Source organism: Primulina tabacum, chromosome 7 (assembly GCF_025594145.1).
Source record: "Primulina tabacum isolate GXHZ01 chromosome 7, ASM2559414v2, whole genome shotgun sequence".
In the NCBI taxonomy this organism is placed as follows: domain Eukaryota; kingdom Viridiplantae; phylum Streptophyta; class Magnoliopsida; order Lamiales; family Gesneriaceae; genus Primulina; species Primulina tabacum.
This window is the reverse complement of record NC_134556.1, coordinates 33,209,246-33,233,765: the sequence shown is the minus strand read 5'-3', so window position 1 is coordinate 33,233,765 and position 24,520 is coordinate 33,209,246. Positions and strand designations below refer to the sequence as shown.

General features: G+C 35.1%; 2 protein-coding genes across 3 annotated transcripts; both read right to left on the bottom strand.

The window, feature by feature from the left end:
- Positions 1-7,229: 7,229 nt before the first annotated feature.
- Positions 7,230-13,019, bottom strand: LOC142551328 (mitogen-activated protein kinase kinase kinase NPK1-like). Of its 2 annotated transcripts, none has more exons than XM_075660506.1 (17): positions 12,451-13,019; positions 12,284-12,322; positions 12,008-12,073; positions 11,808-11,918; positions 11,455-11,535; positions 11,305-11,382; positions 11,136-11,218; positions 10,461-10,545; positions 10,259-10,359; positions 10,044-10,083; positions 9,795-9,854; positions 9,674-9,714; positions 9,353-9,581; positions 8,996-9,226; positions 8,518-8,825; positions 8,365-8,432; positions 7,230-7,640 (listed from the first exon to the last, which is right to left on the bottom strand). In XM_075660506.1, the coding sequence occupies exons 1-17, from the start codon at positions 12,895-12,897 to the stop codon at positions 7,537-7,539; spliced, it is 2,172 nt and encodes a 723-aa protein (XP_075516621.1). In that variant the 5' UTR covers positions 12,898-13,019; the 3' UTR covers positions 7,230-7,536. The 2 variants fall into 2 exon arrangements, with proteins under 2 accessions (XP_075516621.1, XP_075516620.1); XM_075660505.1 differs by having other exon boundaries at positions 9,671-9,714; positions 12,451-13,018.
- Positions 13,020-15,576: 2,557 nt separating this feature from the next.
- LOC142551327 (protein trichome birefringence-like 11) lies at positions 15,577-18,650 on the bottom strand. Its single transcript, XM_075660504.1, has 4 exons — positions 17,843-18,650; positions 16,651-17,040; positions 16,382-16,540; positions 15,577-15,952 (listed from the first exon to the last, which is right to left on the bottom strand). The coding sequence occupies exons 1-4, from the start codon at positions 18,295-18,297 to the stop codon at positions 15,583-15,585; spliced, it is 1,374 nt and encodes a 457-aa protein (XP_075516619.1). The 5' UTR covers positions 18,298-18,650; the 3' UTR covers positions 15,577-15,582.
- Positions 18,651-24,520: the final 5,870 nt, after the last annotated feature.

Genomic DNA, 24,520 nt, shown 5'->3' with positions numbered 1-24,520 from the left:
AATGTACCAGTAGTCAGAGATTTTCCTGACATCTTTCCAGATGACGTCACATGCCTTCCACAAGAGAGAGAGGTGGATTTTTCCATTGACCTTGTGCCAGGCACCGTGCCAATCTCAAAGGCACCGTACCAGTTAGCTCCAGCTGAGATGTTAGAACTCAAGCAGCAGATTCAGGAGCTCTTGGATAAAGAATTCATCCGCCCTAGTTTCTCACCATGGGGCGTACCAGTGCTCTTTGTAAAGAAGAAAGATAGGGAGAATGAGGTTGTGTATCGACTATCGAGAACTAAATAAGGTAACGATCAAGAATAAATACCCACTTCCTAGGATCGAGGATTTGTTTGATCAGTTGCAGGGAGCTACAGTGTTCTCTAAGATAGATCTTCGATCAGGGTATCATCAGCTGAAGGTAAAAGATACAGATGTTCATAAGACAGCCTTCAAAATCAGGTATGGGCATTACGAGTTTTTAGTGATGCCATTTGGACTGACGAATGCTCCAGCAATATTTATGGACCTCGTGAATCGAGTATTCCAGCTCTACCTAGATCAGTTCGTCATAGTGTTCATTGATGACATTCTCATATACTCGAAGAGCTATGAGGATCACCGTCAGAATTTGGGTACAGTTTTGCAGGTCTTGCAGAGTCACAAGCTGTATACAAAATTCATTAAGTGTGAATTTTGGTTGGAGAATGTAGCGTTTTTGGGTCATGTAATGTCCGATGGTATTGTGAGGTACAGAGGTAGGATGTGGGTGCCTAGTGTTGATTTGATCAGAGAGGATATTCTGACAGAGGCACATGCATCTCCGTACTCCATTCATCCAGGAGGTACCAAGATGTAAAAGGATTTGCAGATCCTGTATTGGTGGCCAGGTATGAAGCGAGACATCCGTCGATTTGTGTCTGAATGTCTCACTTGTCAGCAGGTGAAGGCAGAGCATCAGAGGCCAGGAGGAATGCTTAAGCCACTCCCTATCCCCGAGTGGAAATGAGAGAATATCACAATGGACTTCGTTGTTGGTTTGCCGAGGTCGGTCAGAGGATCCAATGCCATTTGGGTTATAGTGGATCGACTTACTAAGTCGGCACACTTCTTCCCAGTGAAGACGACTTTTTCCATGACGCAGTATGCAGAGCTCTATATCAGGGAGATAGTTCGATTGCACGGAATCCCAGTTTCTATTGTGTCCGACAGGGACCCGAGGTTCACATCGCCCTTTCGGAAGAGTTTGCACGCAGCCATGGGGACGAAATTGCTATTCAGTACAGCTTTCCACCCTCAGATAAATGGCCAGTCTGAGCGAGTGATTCAGATTTTGGAGGATTTGTTGCGAGCATGTGTGATCGATTTCCATGAAAATTGGGAATCGAAGCTACCTCTAGTGGAGTTTACCTACAACAACAGTTTTCAATCATTTATAGGTATGGCTCCCTACGAGGCATTGTATGGAAGGAAGTGCAGACCGCGGGTTCATTGGGATGAAGTCGGTGAGAGATCAGAACTTGGTCCAGAGATTGTTCAGCAGACTGCAGATGTGGTGGTCAAGATCCGAGACAGGATAAAGGCCGCCCAGAGTCGCCAAAAGAGTTATGCTGACAAGAGAAGAAGAGATCTTGAGTTTGCCGTAGGTGATCACGTTTTTGTAATGATAGCACCTATAAAGGGTGTTATGAGATTTGGGAAGAGAGGCAAGCTTAGTCCGAGATTTATTGGACCGTTCGAGATTCTTGACAGAGTTGGGACACTAGCTTATCGTGTAGCCCTATCGCCGAAACTGGCCGGTGTACACAATGTGTTCCACGTCTCGATGCTGAGGAAATACTTAGCGAATCCTTCGCATGTTTTGAGCTATGAGCCGTTGCAGCTTGCTCCAGATCTATAGTATGAGGAAAGACCTGGGAGGAAGCCACTTGGGAGACCGAGGCAGAGATGAGGAGTCGCTATCCAGAATTGTTTGGTAAGTTTAATTTCGAGGACGAAATTTATATAAGTGGGGGAGGAACTGTAGAGCCCAAATTCATTACACGTAAAACTCATGCACTTATTTAATGGTTAAATTATTTATTTAATTTTAAAATGATTTTTAGCGATGCATGTTTTATGAAATTGTATTATTTTAAATTATTTATGTTTATGTGATGCACATTAAAATGTTTCCTTGAGTTTCATGTTTCAGGCGATTATTCGATGCGGGATCGAGGAAAAGAGACCGGCGACGATTTTTGGCAATTTTAAAATATGGTATTTTATTTTTAGTTAGGATTAGAGCATTTTAAAAGATTTAGTTAATTTTTAGCATTTTAAAAGCCTAATTTAATTATTATGTGATTTTATAATTTTAAACTTTTAAAGATGTGACACTTGTGCATTTTGTTTTAAATTAAGAGATTTTATTAGAGTTAGAGGTGGGTTAGCATTTTTAATTAGTTGTTAATTACTAATTAAGCCAATTTTATTCCCCTAATTTAACTAAACACACACATGCACACACACACTTTTACACACACTACACATACGAGACACACACACACATATGTCATTTGTTTTGTTTTAATTTTTGAGGGCAAAACCTAGGGTTCATAGAACTTCAGCAGCCGCCCCTCTCCTCTCTGATCTTTTTCAAATCGATTTCGCTGGCTTTTCTTCAAGAAAATCGTGCCACGTTCGTCCCGGATCATCTCTCACATCCTTCCCGCTTCGGTGTCGTCGTTTCGATAACTTTAAATATCAAAAGGCATGTATAATCTTTTGTTTCTGCATCGATCTTGTTATATTATATGTTCTTATGTTTATTATGCGTAAAAATCCATGTATGTTGTAAAAAGTTTGAACAAAAATTTGTTGGATCGGTTTTAAAACGATTTTAGATCTGAAAACTCGAAATTTGTTGTCATTTTAAATACTGCAACTTTTCAGTCAATTTTCTGGATAAACTTTCAACATATAAAACGTAGAACTTTTTGATACCTTCGATTTGACAGTAAATTCGAAATATTTGGATAAGAAATGAGTGAGTTATGATTGTTTTCGTGAGACTGCTCAAACTGCACTTTCTGAAAATGCGTTCTTGATGTGTTCTTGAAGTTTTATTGTTGCAGGCTTCGTTGGGCACCGTCGGGCTTGTGCTACTGCATTTAGATATGTTATGGAATGTATTTAGGTTTTATTTGGTGGTTCGTTCGGGTCGAAAATGGCTTGGGATGTAATAGAAGTCGTAGGAAGCGAAATGATGTCGAATTACGGGTTATTGTCGTATTGAAGTTGCTTGTCGATACTTGGGGACGTTTAGGGTGTTTGTACGGGTTTGAATCAATGTAATAGCATCCTAGGATGAGTCTCGAGGTGTTAGTTCATGGTCCCTAGGCTTGGATTGGAAGAATGAATCAATAAGTTAGTGAATTTTCGCGAGTTTGCAAGTTCAGAGGCTACCCGGACCCCTTCCCGGATCCCGACACGGAGTCCGTGTCCATTTTTCCTTCAAAATGCGAATTTCTAGCATCTACACGGACCACGACACGGACCCTTACACGGGGTCCATGTCCTTTTAAATTTTTTTTTATTTTTTTTAGGGATTATTTTGGGGTTTGATGTTATGATTTAGTACAATGATTAAACGAGGTCAAGTCCCGAAAGATTTAGAATGTTTTGTCATTTTTTGGTGTGAGCATTACTATACGTCTAAGTTATGCAATATAGGTATTCGAACTCATGTTAGTATGTGCAGCAGTGGCCCCAAGCGAGATCCTAGCGAATCCATCAACGCTATGTAAGTATGTTCGACGTGCAAAAGAAAATATTTTATGTTTTTGAGGTATGCTAAATATCTTGTGACCAAATTATGAACGTGTTTGGAAGTCGGTGAACGTGGCCGAGGATCTCTCCACTCCGGTAAAGCATGACCGGGTTTAGATCAGGATTGAAAAGCGGTAAAGCATGACCAGGGACCAATCCACCCGGTAAAGCATGACCAGGGATCTCATGTATGTGGCAGTGGATTTTCCTGTCAGCCAAGTACTGTGGTTTAGTCTGATCAGGAGCATTTATGTATGGGCCACTTGCTTTGAAACATATCTATACGCAAAATGATGAAGTTTATGTATGTTCAAGTGTGTATGAAGCAATCATGTTTATGAAAAGTTTTATGATGATGGCACGTCTACGTTTATGCTATTACGATCAGGTTTCAAGTATGTTTATGTTATTACGTTCAAGTTTCAAGTATGTAAGTCCTACTTTAAAGATGCATGTGGTTTTATTATGTAGTACTTGTTATATCCAGTTTATACATGTTGCGTCTTTAGACTCACTAGACTTGATCGATGCAGGTGTTGATGACTTTGAGGAGACGAGGGGTGGGGACCAATGAGCCGGCTTGGACTGCGCAGGGGGCTAAACCCGAGGACCGCCCATGTTTTAAGATTTTATGCATGACGATTTTTAATACTCTGATTTCATGAAGTGGTTTATGATGTTTAAACGATTAGTACTTTTGGAAAACTTGTTTTTGGTTGTTTTTATTGCAAATGTTTTTAGACGAGCAAGTTATTTTAATGCAAATTTGAAAGTTTATTTTGTATTTAAGAAATTTTTTATTTTTCTGCAAATTTTAAATAGTTTAAAAGTACGGTACATTGGACATGGATCAATCACTCTGCAGATGAAGGTCAATGTTTGGGAGAATGACCATCAATTATTCATACCAGTTGACACCAAATCTAAAAAAAATATGAGAAGGTCGGTGAGTCTGATAAGGTCCCTGTCAACCCAACTAAAGGCACCATGCACGAGGATGACTCTTCATTCAGTCAGCTTCATCAAAGTCCAGCCTCCTCTCCTTTAATTAGGGAAATTTCTCCTGCTAATATTGACGAAGTTGTGCATTCTATTGCACAACAACATATTGAGCATCTGCATGAAGGAGTTGAAGAACAGGTCCTGGTCCATGAAGTTTTAACATTGCCGGATCAACTCATGAAATTCTTATAGAATTACATAAGCGGGTTGAAGATACGGCCTCTGTCGAACCATTCAGCAAGGCCGAAGTTTTGATGTGAAACACACTCAGTACCAGCTGAGATTGTTCAAGATTTAATGAATCAGATATGGATTGGAGATTTGGTCACTCAGTATGTTATGCAAACTAAACAAGTTTTTCAAGTTCAACCGACTCGCTAATTGAGCAAGGACCATCTTCCATTTCAAATCCAAATCTCTCTATGGTTGTATCTCAACCAATCTCACTCAAAGATATTCCAAGTGTTGCTCTGTCTCCAGAAATAAACATATTTGCAGACCACATTTTGAATAATATCACTGCTATTCTGGCTTCCATCACCTCGAGTCTCACCAATCTGTGGAGAAGCGAGATCAACACTGAAAACTCTCTAGACAACTCTCCAAACAAACTGCTAAAAGAAGTAACAGGCCTGTCCAAGAATGTTATTGGAATTTTTTAGCTCTCTGGACAAGCTGAAAAAAGATCAAGTTCTACCAAATTGAACTATTGTTGACAAAAAGGGAGAAATTAATCAGAAAGGGAAAGTGAGTCGGAAGAAAGAGGACAACAAAGAACAACTCCCCAAGAGATAAACACTGTCAAGCAAGAACTCGAGCAGTCACAAGGACTTTCATAAAAGATAGTGCTAGCTTATCAGATTATCTATAATTGTTGTGTATCATGATCTTTTAAGATTAATGATTTAGATTTAAGTCTTATGACAATTAGTTCTATGGCAATCAGTTCTTTATGCATATTTTGTCAAACATCAAAAATGGAGAAATTATTAGATTAATTAAGTTTTGGTGATTTAATGAACAAAACTAAATTGAACTGAAAATGAGCTAAACTGAAATTATTATCAGACAATCTGATTGAGCTTAACTAATATCAAGGTCTACCGAACTAATAGTTGAAGACCAAGTGAACAAAAAGATACTTGAGTAAATGAGACGAAGAATCGGTCATAATACTCAAAGTTAAAAAGCTGAATTATTGGATAAAATTTTTCATTCTAACAGTCTCTAATTTGTTAGAAATCCACGAACATTACCTATAGTTTATGATTGTCAGAAAGGATAATTATATGAAAAAAGACATGATTAACGACTATCATATTTGGAATTAATATAATATTTGATTTTACTGACCGTTGAATCCAAATCTATAAATAGAGGAATGTATCAATCACTTAGGCTATCTGGAATCATCGTATAATTTCAAGTGTTCAAACTTTCAAGAACCTTAGCGCACACTTAAATATTATATCATATCATTGATGATCATTTGTGCTCAGTATTTTCATTTTGAAATATTTGTAAACTGATAGTTAGTATATTGTTCATTGTTTGTTTAAATAAGTTAAACTAAGAGTTTCAATTAGGTAGTGATAAAGTCTTACTTAATCTGATTGTTACAAAAGTTGTAATATTCAAAGCCTTCTAGCGAATATCTTTCCGACAAAGAAGAAGGGATGACATGAAGGTTATTCAAATATACGAACATCAGGAAACATTTTTGTGTTATTTACATTTCAGTCAGCTTACCATCGATAACTCAATTTTCTTTCTTACTTATTTATTTTTTTGTATTCAATCTGTAAGTCTAACTTCCTTCTGCACAGAACTTATCTGGTTAGCCAACTGACATTGACTTGGAGAGAATTACAATATTCAAAGTTGTTTACCCAACCATATTTTGGACAAGCTAGTATGATTGTTTATTCCATCCTCTTCTAACTAATAACCCAATCATAACAAATTCTCTCTTTTGCATATGTTTTTTCTTAGTTTGTTTTATACTGCATTTATTTTTGCCAATATATTATTATCAAGGTTACATACACTGCTTCCGAAATAAAAATTTTGGATCAATGTGGACAGCTTTTGACATCAATATAGAATGCTTGCTTTCTTAAAAATTATATGACAATATTAAGCCAGTTAACATTATGATTACTTGTTTTGTATTGAATGCGTCACAAATGTAAATGACATGCTGCAAGATGAGCTGCAACTTAATGGGAAAATGGTGAACACAATACAAAATAAAAGTCTATAACAGATGCTTACACAAACCAGCATATTTATCTGTCAATCCGAACCCAGAAAGAATCAAAGGTTCAGAAAGTACACAACATGGAGAGAGAGACATATTTTACATGTGCACGGGAACTCCGAAGTTTTCGCCCTCAAGCAACAAAATACGAGGGTTCATACGAGCGAAGTGTCTAGAAGTACATTGTTTTATATCAATCTTAGGTAAACAACAGCAACAGTATATATGTGGTTGCTGCGTTCATACATCATATATTGCCTGGTAGCCACACTTAGAATATTGAAATGAAAGCACAATTTTGAACAAGACCTGATCTATACACAACTCAAATGACAAAACGGGATGGATATATCTCACCTGAAGCATTACAATAATATGTTGATTTATACTTACAGGCATGATACTTCCACTTGGTAAATTTTAACTCATGTCAACAGGGATCAATCATCTGGATCATTTACTGTAAAAGACTTGCTTTATCTCCCTGGAGTTGGAGGAAACCTCAAACGATCTCTTGTTCGATTCAAAATTTGATCCTTTGGGGATGATGTTTTTGCAACCCCTGCCTGACGCATGAGCTCTGAAATAGATAAATTATACAGCCTTACATTACAAAATCCTGAAGTAAAAAGCCATGCGTCCTCAATGAAACTCATCAAACTATCAAGACGAAGACGAATAAGACTATTCAAACCATGGCATCTGACATACAAGTAGATGCGGAAACAGCAGCTTTGAATTCTCAAAAATTACATGGTGACGACGAGTTACTCAGTTACTACATGTGCATGTGTCTGCTTGAAAAATGTCTCTCGCTGCTGCTCCAATGAAGAAGAGATATCCTGATTCTCAATCTCTGGCCTTTGTTTCACCCTATTTACTTTATGATTTAACTTTTATAAAATAATGCATCATAAAAGGGTGCATTTTCAACATTACTTTGTTACTAGATTTGTTGCCTTCTAAACAGCTTCTTGTGTTTGTCTGAAGTTGCATCCAAAAGCACCCACAACAAGGATGGATATAGGCCTTGAAGGCTTTACGTGAAATATCCTTGAAGGCTTTACGTGAACACAAGAACTCATTCAAAAAAAGAAATATATAAATCGGTTTCGTTAAACATGATTAAACCCGGGTCCTATAAAAAGTTATTTTAGTAAGAAAAAACTGCTTCTCATTTTGAGGCCATTGCTTCGCTGACTAAAATATGGATGGTCCAAGGAAAGACAAATCATATGCCCCAGTCACACAGAAAAGGGGATTTGAAAGTCCAAATTGTACATACTAAAATTCATAAAACTTACCTCTGGTCCTTTCGAGCTCTTCATCAAGTTCTTCTTTCCATTTCCTCTGTCTCTCAGTATACTCACAGCTACGGGCAAATAAAAACCGGTTTCATTTAATGGAGACATGTCTTCTCATCCAACATATAATGATGCAAGGATATAATCACATACCCTGGACTAAGTGGCTGTCGCTGAGAATCAAGAAGCTCCTTAACATCCTGAGAAGCTTGAAAGTTTACATCAACAACATTTGATACGCATCTGGAACAACTCCCAGGACTTGAGCTGGACTCGAAATCGATGGCAGTAGAAAGTCTTCTGCTACCGAGTCTACTTGGTGACCTACTTTTAGGTGGAAGATTGTAATTATTTGAAACATTTTCCTTGTTCCCTACCCCAACTGGACTTGGAGGACCAGCAACATTCAAGGATTTATAGAATTCATAAAGAGGCGTTTGCAGCTTTGTCAGTTCAATAGCCTAAAAAAATTAGTGAAATATTACATAAATACAACGGAAAGAATAGAGGACTAAGAGATGAAACTTTTTTTCTGTAGAAAGATGAATTCTTTGCGACAAAAGATGCATAAAATTCTAAAATCGGGATGATGCTTGCCGGACACAAACAAAAAAAGAGACATTGAGTCTACCTTTACATCAAGGAATTCTCTAATCTTTGATTCAGTCACTTCGTCCTCATCTTCAGCTCCTGAATGCCCTGGGAATGTAAAGCCATAATCCGCCACAACCGAAGCTAAAGATCTATTTACAGGCTCAGCTATTTGACTGGAAAACAACCCTGCTCCACTTTTATTCAATTCTGAACTTTCATCAAACTTGCATCGCCAATCGTCATTGGGCTCACACATAGGATTGAAACTCTGGATAATGATGACAATGAAAAACTTCGAATAAATATTTTTCCTTTGGCTGAGATCCTGAGATCGAAGATGATATATTTAAGGAAGACAATGAGATTTTCAAAGACCATGCAGTCTACTCTTTACCTGATTACAGTCGTGAGAAAGCAATGTAGATGTGAATTTTGTTGGTGCACCAAGTGCGACATCATCTTCATCTGCAATTATACAGATGTCATCATCAAAGTTTGCTGGTTGCCAAAGGGGTCCTCTGTCTGAGAACTGATAGGAATGAACAACTGGGCATCTGGTGCTGCCACCCAAGTCACCAATATCCTTCAGTCCGTTGTGGGACAATTTTCCCTCGAGGCTCATTCTGCAGCATGAATAAAATCTCCAGATTCGAAACAACTGATTCAATCAGATTGCCAAAAGATATTCAAATCCACTCATCAAAGTGCTTACGACTTTTTAATGCCAACCCCATTTGCTCCCATCCGCATTCCATCCTGGTCCAGATTATTTAATTTGGTAAAGATACTGCCTATAGAACTGAGAAACATAGATCACTAAAAATGTCTTTGCTTACCATAATTGAAGTGCGTAGAACAAGATGAGACTCTCGGCATTCTCCAGTAACAAATGGATGCTGAAGATAAGAAGCAATGACAAGATACAACATAAGTAAAGTGCAAAATGTAGCTCTGCTAAAAAATACGGAAACATCGAAACTCGCGGAGGAAATATGAAAACACTGTAGCAAGACAGCATCAAATGCAGTTATTCCATATAATAGTCACTTATGCTATAACAAATAAGAAAGAACAGTTTGCACCACCTTTAACAACTCCGATGCAGTAGATCTCAAGTCGGGCTCCCTGCAACAGTTTTATGAAGTCAAATTTGTTGGCTCAGAGAGAGGTGAAGAGAGACATATAGAAGCATTCAAAGTTATAGAGGTTTCTTTTAAGAGCCTACTGCGTATATAGCTACTTTAAGCACTCGATCGAATATAATATCAGGCAGATAAATGCAGATATAGAGAGAACATACTTTTGTAAACATTTTAACAAGAAGGCTTTTGCCTCAGTGGAAAGATGCTCTGGTATTGGTGGATGTGATTTTGTAGTCCCGACGTAAAAAAGAGCAGCAGCCTAAAATGAAGCCAACCAAAATTAATTAATGATGATAATTAAAAACTAAAAATAGTCGATCCTGAAACTAGCAAATTCATAAAGATATTTAAATCGAGTACCTCCTCTGTATACTGCTGACTCCAAGGAGCCTTGCCGGTAGCCATTTCAATGACTGTGCATCCAACACTCCAAATATCCGCAGAGCTGTTGATTTTGTATCAGAAAAAGAAAGTCGCAAGAATATTGGTTGAGTTCAAGTGGGGAAGCACATGACTGAAAAATAAAATACATATGTTTCTTTTTTGTAATGGGGTAGAGATACTTAGAGAACCAGGACTAGAAATTGAATATTGCACAGTTCAACATGTTAAAGGGGGGAAAGTACTTTAAAGGGAACAAAGAAATTGAAGAATTCACTTCAATAACTTCAACTTGTTACAAGAAAAATACTTTTAATCAACATTGATTTAGCATGGACAAGTATACTTTGATTTTTACCACCTACCTTATAGGTGCTGATGTGGTCGAAGTGGAGCGTATATATACCTATCCAGTGCCATGAGTTCAAAAGTTGCTAAACAGAAATATTCTAGATTGACTCGATGAAATCAAAACAATCTGAGAAAAAATAGCGTTTTGAATGAACTTTTTGGAACTTACTAGATACTGGAGGAGTAGTAGAAGATAGATATAAGTAACAATGGATTTTGTTGCATAAATAACTTCATCTAGCAAGTAAGCAAGTAAACAGATTTAAACTATACTGGGTAAAAGAACTAAGCTGCGCGACTCACTAGCTATGACCACTTTGCAAAATTACTTCAGGAGCCATCCAATATGGAGTACCCTTCATTGATTTGAAACCAGTTACAGTAGCCTGCAGCAGATTTCCATTACTGTTGTGAGGCAGTGTTCATTGAGGGAATATCAAGGAAACTGCTAAATATGCAACGAGAAACATACCAATGCTTCAACTTTCTTGGATGCTCCAAAATCAGCCAATTTAATGCACCCCTTATTATCAACAAGAATATTTGCACCCTAGGAAGAATCCAAATTATCGTTAAATGATGATTGGAAATCATGAGAATAATAGGAAGAAATAATAAATACCTTGATGTCCCGGTGCATAATTTTATTCTTGTGAAGATACTCTAGTCCTAGCAACAATTGTTTTGTGTACATTCTAATAACCTGGAAGGCAAATTCAAATGCAAGTTTAAAAGGCTAAATATCAATATGCTATTCCAGAGCAAAGTTGAGTTTTCATAGCCCCATTTCTGTTCAGTCCATTTGTTAAATTAGTGGCTTTCAAGAAGCTCCAATATCCAAACCCCATAAAGATCCATTTCTCAGGGATTAACATCTTAAAGAATTGGAGACTTTCAGCTTCAAGGACTCGATGACAATATCAAGGGAGTTTTATCCATCTCCACTTTCTGAATAAGATTAAAGTAATCACTCACAGATTCTGGGAAAGAACCAAACTTTCCCAACAGAGATGATATGGATCCACCAGGCACAAATTCCAATAAAATATTCAGAGAATCCTCCTCTCTAGCAGTTCCCAAGTATCTCTGAACAACATGATAAAAATAGTGCTAGTATTAAATATTTTACACCAAGGTTTGGTGAATCAAACAACAGGAAATTTCACTGTACTCACAACAATGTTTGGATGAGAGAGATTTTTCAATAGATCAACCTCTTTCTCAAGCTCCCTAATATATTCCTGCCAAATGCAATACACCATGAAACTGTCAAATGTCTATACGACATTATGTTCTGGTAATGAAACAGTCATAGACTAAACCTCACCTTATAGGTGGTGAGATAGATGTTTGTAAATCATGAAAATTATGAAATTTTTTTATGTTTTCTTCAAGCACTATTAGTATCACATATTGAATAGAGACAAATCAGCTCAAACCTATGCCCTTACTTGAGTTTTCTTCGAAGCACTGTTAGTCCCAATTGCAACCTGCATCCAAGCAACAAAAGAACAATTAAAGAAACCCACAAATTGGTGCACTATACTCGCATCTATTGAGTAAAGACCATCAACAAACTCATGGAAAAAACTCATTGAGATGATTGCAACAAAAATACCTCTTTAACAGCGAGCAATTCGCCAGAAGCAATATTCATCCCCATGTATACCCTCCCAAATCCACCGCAACCAATCAACTCCCCTTTCCTCCAACGGATCTGCGGCGGCTGTTCAACATCCTTCTTCTTCACCACCGAGCCTTCACATTTTTTATCTTTTTCTTTCATTAGAGAAGCTTCCCTGACTTTATTCACTCGAGGAGACTCCATCGTGGATCCTTCCATCGGCGGCAGTGCCATCTCTTCCTCCATCAGCGCCGTCCTCGAGACCTTTCTTCGAGGCGTCGAAATTGGTGGCAGCGCATGGACTGGAGGCTTCCCAAACAACCCAATCGATTTTCGTATGCTCGACCCGATTTTCTCCACTAACCCACCAAATCCAACGGTTTCCTCGTCCGATGGTTTGAAAACCAGGGATCCGCGTAAGGAGCCTATGAAATCTTGCATCTTTGACGTTTCTGGAGCGTACTTTACAAATTAGGGGATTCCCGAGAGATAATCTTAGGCATTTTCGAGGGTGTGTTCATTCGAGTGAAAACTGAGAAGAAGAGAGTGCAAAGTGAACAAAGATTCGAAAATAAACCAATGAAGAACATGAATTTATTCTCAATTTGTGCCCAAAAGTCTTACCTATTTACTTTATTTCCCCAAGATGTTTGAAAGTTTTGAGAAAGTAGCCGTTATGATTTGTAAAATAATAATAATAATAATAATCCTATTATTATAAATAAAATGCACAAACCTAAGCGCATATTCGCCTTTTCACATTTGTCAAAAAACTTGCATAATAATTATGGAGAATTGATATTTACACTCTATTTTTTTTATTAGATTTTGTTTGTAAATAAATTTGATATATATTTTATACGTGAAATAGAGTATAGATAATATAAAATGAAGCGTAATCATCAACTCCTTAATTTATCAATGAAATAATGTTATTTTTTTAATTTGATTTTGGCCAAACCTTATTTAGAACTAATAAATAATGATCTCATGCACACTTCATTTCATAATAAATATTTATTATTATCATTTTTGTGTCAAGTCAATTTTGTGAGATTCAAATAATTATATCAAAATTTAGAATCTTAAAGATGACTTTCATAATAATTATTGATAGTTGATCAGACAGTGTTTACATTAACTTATTTTGAGTGATTCTCGGTTTCTACATACAATTTTCAAACATTTCATTAAAAGATTGTAACAATTTAAATAAACTTTTGTAAGCACTACTTTAAAAGTATTTCGTATATTCATAGAATAACTTTTTTAAAATATATATATATATGATGCTTTGTAATTATTATTATTTTAAATGAAATATTGTTATTATATCTTATTTTATAGAGTACTAATTTGGAGATAAAATCATAAAATAATATGATGTAAATTTGGTTATGTTTATATTATGCTAGAATATGCAAACAGCTATCTTACATGGTCAATCAATTTTGTGTTTTTATTTCAAAATTTAAAAGATCATATGTGAGATTATAGTGTAATATATTAACTAATTTAGTTCGAAAACTGTAATTTTCAATACAAATTATTTGATTAATATGAAATTGAGATGAAATATATTTGAAAATTAATATTAAAAAAGTTTTGAATAATAGGAGGATGCATAATAATTTAACATATACACCAAAATAGATTTAAATCTTGTCTCAACTAATTCTTGTATTACGCATACTCGCGGATAATATGCAGTTTTAGTTTTAGAGTAGGTCTCTTGTGAGACGGTCTCACGAATCTTTAATGGATGACCCAAATAAAAAGCTGTCTCACAAAATACGACCCGTGAGACACAAGTTTTCTGTGTTAGTTTTATTAGAGTTTGGTTGAATTATCTGGCCTGATCTCATTAACAAGTTCGATGCTAGCAGATGAGTAGTCAGAAGACCTATATATGAAAGCTGGCTTTCCGATCATACCCTATTGCTAACTTCGAACTTTTTCCTTTCGTTGTTTTACTTTGATCATGCTGTAAAAAATGAGGGAAAGAGGAAAATTTAGACGAAGAGAATAAAATTGGGAAAGGGGATATACCGATTTGGAGAAAAAAAATTGCCCCGTGAGTATGTGCTCTAATCCATGAATTTTTGTTCTAGGTTTTGTTCATGCTATCTACATGGGTAGTGACATAATCTACTCAACACATGACACATGTGCTTAATGGATAAATCATAATAATTCATTCAACTATAATATATGTATGGATGACAATAATTCATCACTCAACACACTTGTCGTAGCTTCTACCAAACCGAATTTCTGTCATTTCAGTAATGTCAAGGAATTTATCATGTCAAACTATGTATGTTGAGGAACTATTTTGGCATCTAACAAACAAGGGAATTATTCGAAAAAACACCAAAACTGTAAGGAAGAAAAATGATATTATCCCACCTATTGGTCCAATAAGTTTCGGTGTAATCTCAAAATATAAGATACCAATATGAATGATGCATAATATTTTGATGTAAAATATATATATATATATATATATATGTGTGTGTGTGTGTGTGTGTGTGTGTGTATAACCATTTATAACTTTAATCATTTGTAAAATTTGAATCAAATGTTGGACGAAACAAAGACGCGTATTTCATTATTGGCTTATTCATTGCATCAAATAGAGGTTTAGCTGAGTTAGTTGTGAAAATCACTAAATAAAATATGAAATAGGGATTAAGTCGCTTGGGTGTATTATCAAAGTATAATGGTTTGGGCATAAATAGAGGTTATTTAATGCAACATTTGTTGGTAATCAAACTCCAATAAAACTTTAAACAAAATTTAGTTTTTTTTTTTTTTTTGGTAATAAAACTCGAGCAACCGAAGCAGGCAAGGCGATCGATCGTCTGTTTTTTAAAAAATTTACATTAATTTGTTTACAGTTGTATACGTTTGGGTTAAAAATAGAATTTTTAGCATATTTTTTAATAGGAGAGGGAAAAATAATTTATCCTGTGTGCATGTCAAGAATGTTTCTTGCATGAATATACTGCCCAGTTTCAATTTAACTCAGCGTTTCGTTTTACAAATGAAGTATGTACTCCGGTCAAAACTGAATTATTGTAACCAACTCCCCATATAAACTATATACACGAGCACGAAACTGGATTATACCACTGAATGAGAAGCTATTGGCGTTAATGGCGCTTTAACGGCTTCGTGCTTTAAGAAGAGAGCATAGAGTAATTCGTTCCACGTATCCGGCACTCCAGGCAGACACCAATGGCTACAATCTTGCCTATGTAAAGGTGCAGGACTTAAAGTTGGACCCAAGTAATACAGAGACGAGTGCCCATCTTTTCTTCTGGACGACAGATGAGTAATGTTGAGTATGGTTAATGCTGATATGTTCGGCTGCGTAGATGTTAATCGGGAGAAAATGTTGTATTTCGTCCAGATGTGTGAGGGCACTAGTGATGAATAGAGCTCGGGGAGCGTTTCCATGTGACATGATCCTCCGCTTCTCCAGTCTCCGCCCCTGAGGATTTGAAAGACGGTTTTAAATGAAGGGATGTAAAAATGCATGGAAATGTGGTTGAAGTGACAGCAGGGGGAGTAAAAGTGGCGGATTATGAGTGCAAGCATCGTGGAAGTGCATGAAAATTCAAGACCAGACATTCCAAAGACAACTAACTACAAGTTGAACAAGAATAACTTGATGCACATGTCACAATATAAAGGCGAAGAGATGGAAAATGGCAAAAAAAGGTGGGCGAGTCTATGCTAAATCGGGAGTAGATCTCTCGATTTTTGTTTTGTATGAGATAATTGGCCGATCATCTTCCGTGAAAAAAATGTGAGTTTCGTCAATACTTTTTTATTTTGAAGTTAGATGATTGGCCGGTCATTTTTTACACACACACACGCTAGAACTCCTGATGTAGCTAAAAAAAAGCTATAGTGAAACCTGAAGTGTACAGGAGCATATGTCCGAAAAACCACTTGTGTCTTTGCAGCATCCACTTCATGACGTATCCATTCCATGATTGTTTCTAAGGACCTCCGAAACGCACTCTCAACTTTCATATCAATCTTGACCTCTGAACCTTCTTGAAAGTAACAACCTCTGAAATCCAACATGTATAGTTGATTAGGAACTTCAAAAAGGTAACCAAGCATGAATAGTTATTAGGCCAAACTAAGCATTCAAGAGGCTATTGGTTTGCATGATATTACCCTCTTTCCGTCTTCTCATAATTCCACCAATGTCCCGTGTTCAAAACAAGCAAATCAGAATCTTTCCATTTGCGAGATGCCCAATCCATTTGATCCAACTTTAATGTCGTTTTAACCCTCGATGAAACATTGGCAGGGGGGCGACTTTGCAGGACAAGAAATGGCGCTCTGTAGTACTCAACCGAGCAGTTATAATCTTTAAACTTAAAGACTAAGAATCCTTTGTGCTTTGTAATGGGATTCCCATTTACTTCATATATCGAACCCTTTTCAGATATCACAGAAGATAGCATGCAGAGAAGAGATTCCCATTGGTTTCTCCCAATTGAGTCTCCAGCAAAGACTACACGTTTGTTTCGCAGTTTCTCTAGCATTATTCTACCATCAAATCTGTTTTTAATAGATAAAGCATTACACAAACAACACAAGTGCTACTTGAAATATAATCAATCAGTACATTTGAAAACTCCAAAAGATATTGACACGAAGAACATTGATCTGCACTGTATCAGGTCGGGTGAAGGTTTCTTTCATCCTACATACAAAATCACACATTACATAACTACTCAAAACTGTCCTTTCACGTCATTTATAAAACAGTAGGATTACTTTACATGTAGAATACGTCCCTCCCCAGTAAATCAGAATCCTGATTCATCTCAACTCAAATTACAACAGATATCTATGAATTTAACATATATCAAGGAAAACACAATTAAAAATATATGTTTCAGCACGAACAAATACTTAATGACAAAAGCCACTATTGAAATTGTCAATCCAAAGTCCAATGGAAAGCAATCAAGAAAATAACAATAACTTACTGGTTACAACTAGTGTGATTGTGATATACTCATAAACTACAAAAACTAACGCTTCAAAAAATAAGAGAGAGGATAGAATATGCCAAGTATTCAAATCTGTCCAACAAAATAGCACGGCAAACAAGAGGAATAAACAGAAGATGAAGCCAAAGGCAATCAGATACATACAAAAATTAGCTCAAAATATTAACTTTTCTTCAATGAAAACATAAAAAGAATAGACCAATTTCACAGTTTTCTCATTGATTTTCAAAATTTTAACCTCCGAGATATCAATCTAACGTCTTTCTTCAAAAATTTAAGAAAAAAGAGAAGAACAATTTTTCTGATCGTGAACAATAAAAATAGAGAAGAAAAAAAAAATTGACCTGGGCAAGTCGCATTTTTTAGGCTGCCACCTCCATTTTGTATAGAAAAAATCCGGCCTCCCATTTTCAGAACACCTGAATCCTTCATCCAAGAACCTGCAATCCCTGGATTGATACAAAGGATAATTCTCATCCCACACCCAATCACCTTCAAACACATCACATCCACCGATATTTTCACTCAGAAAATCCGCCCTTTTCCCCATGCTTTTACTCTCACCACTTTCACCATCCATTCTCAACCACAAAAACCTCTCGTTCTTTGAAGGAAACCACAGCCCATCTCCTAAACTTCCATAATCCAGCCAAAAGAAACAAAAGATCACAAGAACCGTAACAAGAAAGAATCCAAGAAACCCAACGGACGGCTCAAACAGCCTAAAACGCTTCACTTTCTTGAAGAAATCCATAAAATTCATCGTTCCCGGGCGTTCTCCAGATGGGTTACTCCACATTTCAAAAGAGAAGATAAAAAATCAACCAAGATTCAATCTTTTTCATCTCATCCACGCATACATCGACATTTAAAGACAGACAGACTCAAGAACTGTAGGGTACAAGCAAAACCACCACTGAAATCATCATAACAAGTTCGGTTCGAGAGTTGAGAGTGAAGTGCGTGTGGTTACTTTTTGGTTGTTCTTGCTTGGCTTCTTTACTTGTTGAATGAGTAACGGCCGGCCTTAATAAAAAAAATAGTTAAACTTTTTCTTTTCTTCTGCCAGAGTCATTAATTACAAAAGGGAAGAGAAATGTGTGGGAAAAGCAAGGTATACACCACCGTTACAGAAAGAACCGAATTGAGGGGTGTGAGTGGGTGTATGTAATGATGGGATCATGGGACGAGTGGTGTTAGAACAAATTATAATTAATTAAATATAAAAATAATCCTTTCTTGTATTTTATCACGAGTTCGATTCTGATTATTTTTCAGAAATATAATTATTAGAAACTAAATTATCAAATACAATAATTATTCATGCTGGATAGAACAATCGAAACGTGTGTTGTTTGAATTGTTGTACAATTTAAAATATTTGAGTTGTACTGTTACTACTAATTATAATCTTTGATAAAACGATAAACGCTCGATCCTACTAAATATATTTGTAACGGGCTAAGTATATATTATTATATAAATTTATGTATAATTTTATAAACCATTGTATATATTATAAATTGATATAATTTTAGAGTACATTACATACTGATAGCTCAAATTGTTTTTGAATGACGTACTCAATACATCAAATTATATATTATTAATTTATATTTGATTTGGAATAAATGAATATTTTTTTATAACTATTCACTAACTAATATGCACTTTAGAAGTTATTTACATTTTTAGTTAATTATTTTCTTATCTCTAAATTCAGATGCATATGGCTGTTTTTTCTCTAAAAAAATAATATTGAAATTTAACTCATCTATGTGGTTGTTTATGGAAATAATAAAAGAAATTTCTTGGTTTTTTTTTAATCTTCCAAAAAGTAACAACTCTAAATTAGAGTTTAAAAATAAATAATTATTTTAATTTAGGAAGTTCTTAAGGCAAACTCAAATTAATAATTAAGGATATCGAAGGATATTTAAAATAAATGTAAGAAATGTACATTTACGTCTTAAGATTTGCAGCAAATTTTAAAAACTATGTATGCCTTTTTTGAGATTTTGTACCAATTCTTACATTTAATATCACTAACTTAGATGTAATTTTTAAAGTAAAAAAATGAAAGGAGAAAAAAAAAAGAAAAAAAAGAAAAGGGAAATAAATGGATTACAAAGTTTCCCTCTGTGTCTACGACGAAAGAAACATGGACTAAACTTGAAAATAAATTGAACTGGTTAGAAAAAAAAATTAGTACATTGTCTCAAACAATATTTATAAAAAGAGACAAGAAACTTGGTATTCAATCATAAAAAAAATCTCCAAATGTTAAAAATAAATTAAAACTCTTAATCTTCAACTTCTTTAATCCAACAACTCGGGAAAGAACTTGGTTCAAATCCATGTAATTAAAACTCTTAATCTTCAATCTCGAAAAGTATCGATAGTTTGGTATGTTCATATTTATGGGTGGAAAAATACTGAATTTCGGTATATCGAGGTTATCATATCGAAAAATACCGAATTTATCGAAATTTTCGGTACGTTATGGTACCGATACCGAAATTTTTGGTATGGTAAAGGTGTTGAATTTGAAATTTTCGGTATATACCGAAATACCAAAATAATATATATAAATTAAAAAATATTTTTTTGGTATAAAACGATATATATAGATACCGTACCAAAATAAATAATTTAACTTATGTTTGGGACTCATCGTGTTGGAATAGTCCAAATCAAGTTCAGTGAAGTAACTCGACTCATAGTTGAGAATTTAAACTGTTGAGAAGTCTTATCTCTATAGCCTAACTTTACAGTCAGCTAAAGGACTTGATGCTGAGCCTCGACTTGTTGAAAAGCTGACATGCTTCATAAATCACAGGACTTCAGACATTGTTGCAAAGATAGCGGATGAAAAAGTCGCACATATTACGGTTGAAGTTTATTGGTGTTAATTGATGTCTTGGATCTCCAGATACATGTTGCGGTTGGTATTTATTATCTTTGTGGATTTGTTTTGTATATATCTTTCTTGGTCTCTTTGACTGTCTTGAGGGATTTGTTTAGTATTGGTAATCATTGACATTGAAATTACAAGAGAACGATTTTTTTATATATATTTTCGGTATGACGGTATTTTACCGATAAGTATACCGAAAAGTCAGTAAGATAACGGTATCATTTTTCTCATACCGGTATTTTCGATACGGTATACGATATCCGAATTTCGATACGGTCGACCACCTTTATCTCATATTCATTAATAATCTCAATAGTTATATGTCACAATAACATAATTTAGAGAGATAAATTAGGCATAAAAACTTTTGTGAGACGATCTCACGATTCAATTTGTTAAGACAAATCTTTTATTTTGGTCACACATGAAAAAATATTACTTTTTATGCCAAAAAATTACTTATTATTGTAGATATTAGCTCTTCTCACATATAAATATATGTGAAATCGTCTCACAAAATATCCGCTAAAAATTATGATCATGGATTTTTTTAATCAAATATTTCTTTTTAATAAATGCATATCCTTTTCTTTTCTTTATTTCAATAGAAAGAAAAAGTAGAAAAAATATTGTGAATGAAATTATTGAAAGTTAGATATAAAGTTATGGTTAGTTCTCATCTGCCTCTTCTTAAATGCACCGTGATGTCCTCGACTTCATTTTGTTTTGAAATGTGTTACTTCTATCTCAAATATATAAACTTGTTTATTTTTTAATTCCAATTTTAATATACAATTTTAATGGAAAACTTATACAGTTTTATTTAGGTCAGTAATATTATATAAGATTTGAAAAAATAGAGCTTTTTTATATAAACTATATTTGATTTCAAAATAGTTCTTGGCCATTTATTTAATAAATAGTAATATAAAATTGAATTATTTTCTTTTATAAAATACATGATAATAAGATAAATCTACATATAATGAATCAGTGTAAGAAAATAATATTGTTTTATAGAAATAATTGACAAGTTTAAAAAAAAATTAGATATCATAATCGGTGTTGACTATTGAGGCACAAATTAAAAGAAACATGACATTTATTTTAAATAGAGTTTGGTTTCACCAATTATTTCATAATTTCATATTTAACAAAAACTATTATTGGCATAAATATTAAAAGAATCAATAACATGCATATTATTGAAAAAAATGAAATTTAATTTAAAAAAAGAATAAAAGATAATATAATTTGACAATAAACGATTAAAATAAAATAAAATAAAATATATAGTATTTAGGTCTTCCTGTCGCATCATGTAGAAGCAAAAAACTACAATTTCGTTATTTGGTTGAAAAGGTTGTGCATAGAATTCAAGGATGGTGAAATAAGTTCTTTCCTGTCGGAGACAAAGAAACCCTGATTAAATCTGTTCCTCATGCCATTCCCACATATGCTATGTCATTGTACGTTTTTTTTTTTCGAATTTAATTTTTTTTCATCGAAATGATATCACATGATCATTTTCGTTAAGATCGAATGCCATGGACGTAACCAGAAAAATATAATGTTGCGATGACAGCTCCTCCGCGGTACGATATACAATAATTTTTCTATTTTTATAAGAAAAATATTTCTTTTATTCTTGACTAAAATACCGAAAATCATCACAACACGATCTTGTAATAATTTTAATGTTCGAAAGATGTTTTGAGTAGTTGAGAAAATAAAATGTGAAATATTATAATTTATGGTTGAATTTTTTAGATATAAAATCAAAAATATATTCACTCAAATCTACAAGTTGAATATGGATGTTCTATAAATACTTAATATTATATTTTCAAGAATCGACAAAAAACTGTTTAATTTGGCTATAAAAACGAGTCAGAATAATTAATCAACAAAATAATAAAAGCCAATTGCAGTGAAAAAGACATGGAATGTGTAAGGCCCGAGATTTAATTACTGAAATCAGAAGTGATTAATTGACATGATTGAGGTTATACGAACTTGAATGAAGAAGCCGGGCGTCGTTGCATTGTGAGCCAAGATTTTGGGCAGAACGTCTGGCGCCCGAGCGGTAGAAAATGACCGCCAGAGCGCCAGTGTTCAGTAAGAACACCACCCGGACAGAACCTGTTGCGCCCGAGCGGTAAAGAGTTACCGCCCGAGCGCCAATGAGTGAGCAAGAAAGTCGAACACTTCGCGCCCGGGCGGAAGTCCTTGTCCGACCGAGCGCGACTGAATTTCGCAGGAGGGACGAGAGTTGCGCGCCCGGGCGGAACTTTATGTCCGCCCGAGCGCGAGACGTGGTTTATGAAAAATCATGCCACGTATCTTATGGTTGCATGCAATATATATATATATATACATATGAGTCTTCATCCGTTCAGAAAAGGTAAGAATCGAGAAAAGGATTCAGGAAAAAGAATGAAAATCCTTACGCCTTTTGTGAGAAATCCGTCCGTCCGATTTTGAATCCGACTTCAGTACTGTGTTCCTATCGACGCAGGCTATAACTGGACGTAAGTTTTGTTACGTTTAGACATGTTCTGAAATTATGATGTTGTCAGAATTAAATGGAATTCATATGTGATGTTTTTGACATGTTAGACATCATAGAATCGAAGTCAGATTAAAGAATAGACTGTTTATGAAATTGTTATGATTTTCAGAGTTGAATTGATTGAGATTTGATATCAGAATTGAGTTATCACTGATCTTAAGTGTACCGATATAGAGATTAGGAATTGTATTGGTACTGATTATGAATTCTGGTAGTATCTCTGTGATGTTGAGATTGACGGGGTTATCGAGATTGTATCATTATGCCGTCGAAACATCAGTTGATTTAAATTGATCAGATTCAGTAATGATTTCGATTGTATCGTGATATCATTGATATGAATTAGATTGTACCTTGTTCAGATATGGATCAGATATATCTACTGATTTGAGTATTGATCAGAACAGGTTTTGAATTGAGTTATATACTGATATTGTAATTATACGATTGTCATTGCCAGATTGGGTATGGACAGATCAGAATACAAGACTTCGTCTTCGTCAGACCGGGAAGACAAATGTATAAATAAATGTTGATTCGGGATTGCACAACTCGAGTTAGGTTCGACTTGAGTTTCCCAAAATCACATACTTTACTTTATTGCATTGATATTTGCAGCTTATCAGATTGATATGTTAGCCTATTGAATTATAGCAGAGCCAGAGCTTGAGTCTAGGGCAGATCAGCCTAGCTAGGGCAGAACCGCCGAGTCTTTGTCAGAACCGCGTAGACTCTAGACTTACGGTGTATCGATGAGCTTAGATATAGAGCGACGTCTATTGTAGAAATTCGATACAGCATACCAAAGTCTAAATTAGATCGGGATCCCTAGATTAGAATGAGAGATGAGTCGAGTCTTAGATATCGAGACTAGAACTTGATGTACAGATCCGTATTGATTTATGTTCGTAGATGACGATTCATGCTTTATTTACAGACTGATATTGATACATGTTGTTTGATTATGCTACATGTGATAAGATATAATTCATGCTTTTATGTTAATCCAGTTAACTGCATGTATACATTGTTTATACTGGGATTTAGTCTCACCGGAGTTATCCGGCTGTTGTCTTGTTTTGTATGTGTGCATGACAACAGGTGGGGCAGGATCGGGGTCAAGAAGATGATGAGAGAAGACGAGTTTAGAGTGGTGATTCCGGACCTATTGTAGACCTGGTTTAATACTTGAATTTAGTAGTTGAACCTTAGACTAGTTGAATAATTGTTGTACAAGATTTATATTATTATACAGATTGTATAATAGATTGATTCCATTACCTTCCGCAGTTGCATTTTAAAAAAAATAATAATAATTTTTAGACCCTGTTTATCTTAATTGATAATTAAATCTCAAAGATGATTAAGATGATGATTAGCGTCCGGGTCCCCACAACAGGTGGTATCAGAGCGATAGATCCTTTAGATTGAGATAGAAGAGAATGAGCGGGGTAGATTGAGTTTTCTTCCTTGCATGTGATTGCTAGCATGAGAATTATTGTAATGTTGATTGACATTGGGTATGCTAGCATG

Coding starts and splice junctions, on each gene's coding strand:
- LOC142551328 (XM_075660505.1), bottom strand. CDS start 12,897: ATGCAAGATTTCATAGGCTCCTTACGCGGATCCCTGGTTTTCAAACCA. Junction 10,084..10,258: donor TTGTTAAAATGTTTACAAAA/GTATGTTCTCTC, acceptor AAACTGTTGCAG/GGAGCCCGACTTGAGATCTA. Junction 7,641..8,364: donor AGAGCTCGAAAGGACCAGAG/GTAAGTTTTATG, acceptor TATCTATTTCAG/AGCTCATGCGTCAGGCAGGG.
- LOC142551327 (XM_075660504.1), bottom strand. CDS start 18,297: ATGTGGAGTAACCCATCTGGAGAACGCCCGGGAACGATGAATTTTATG. Junction 17,041..17,842: donor AAAAAATGCGACTTGCCCAG/GTCAATTTTTTT, acceptor TATTAAAAACAG/ATTTGATGGTAGAATAATGC. Junction 15,953..16,381: donor TATGCTCCTGTACACTTCAG/GTTTCACTATAG, acceptor TCAAATCCTCAG/GGGCGGAGACTGGAGAAGCG.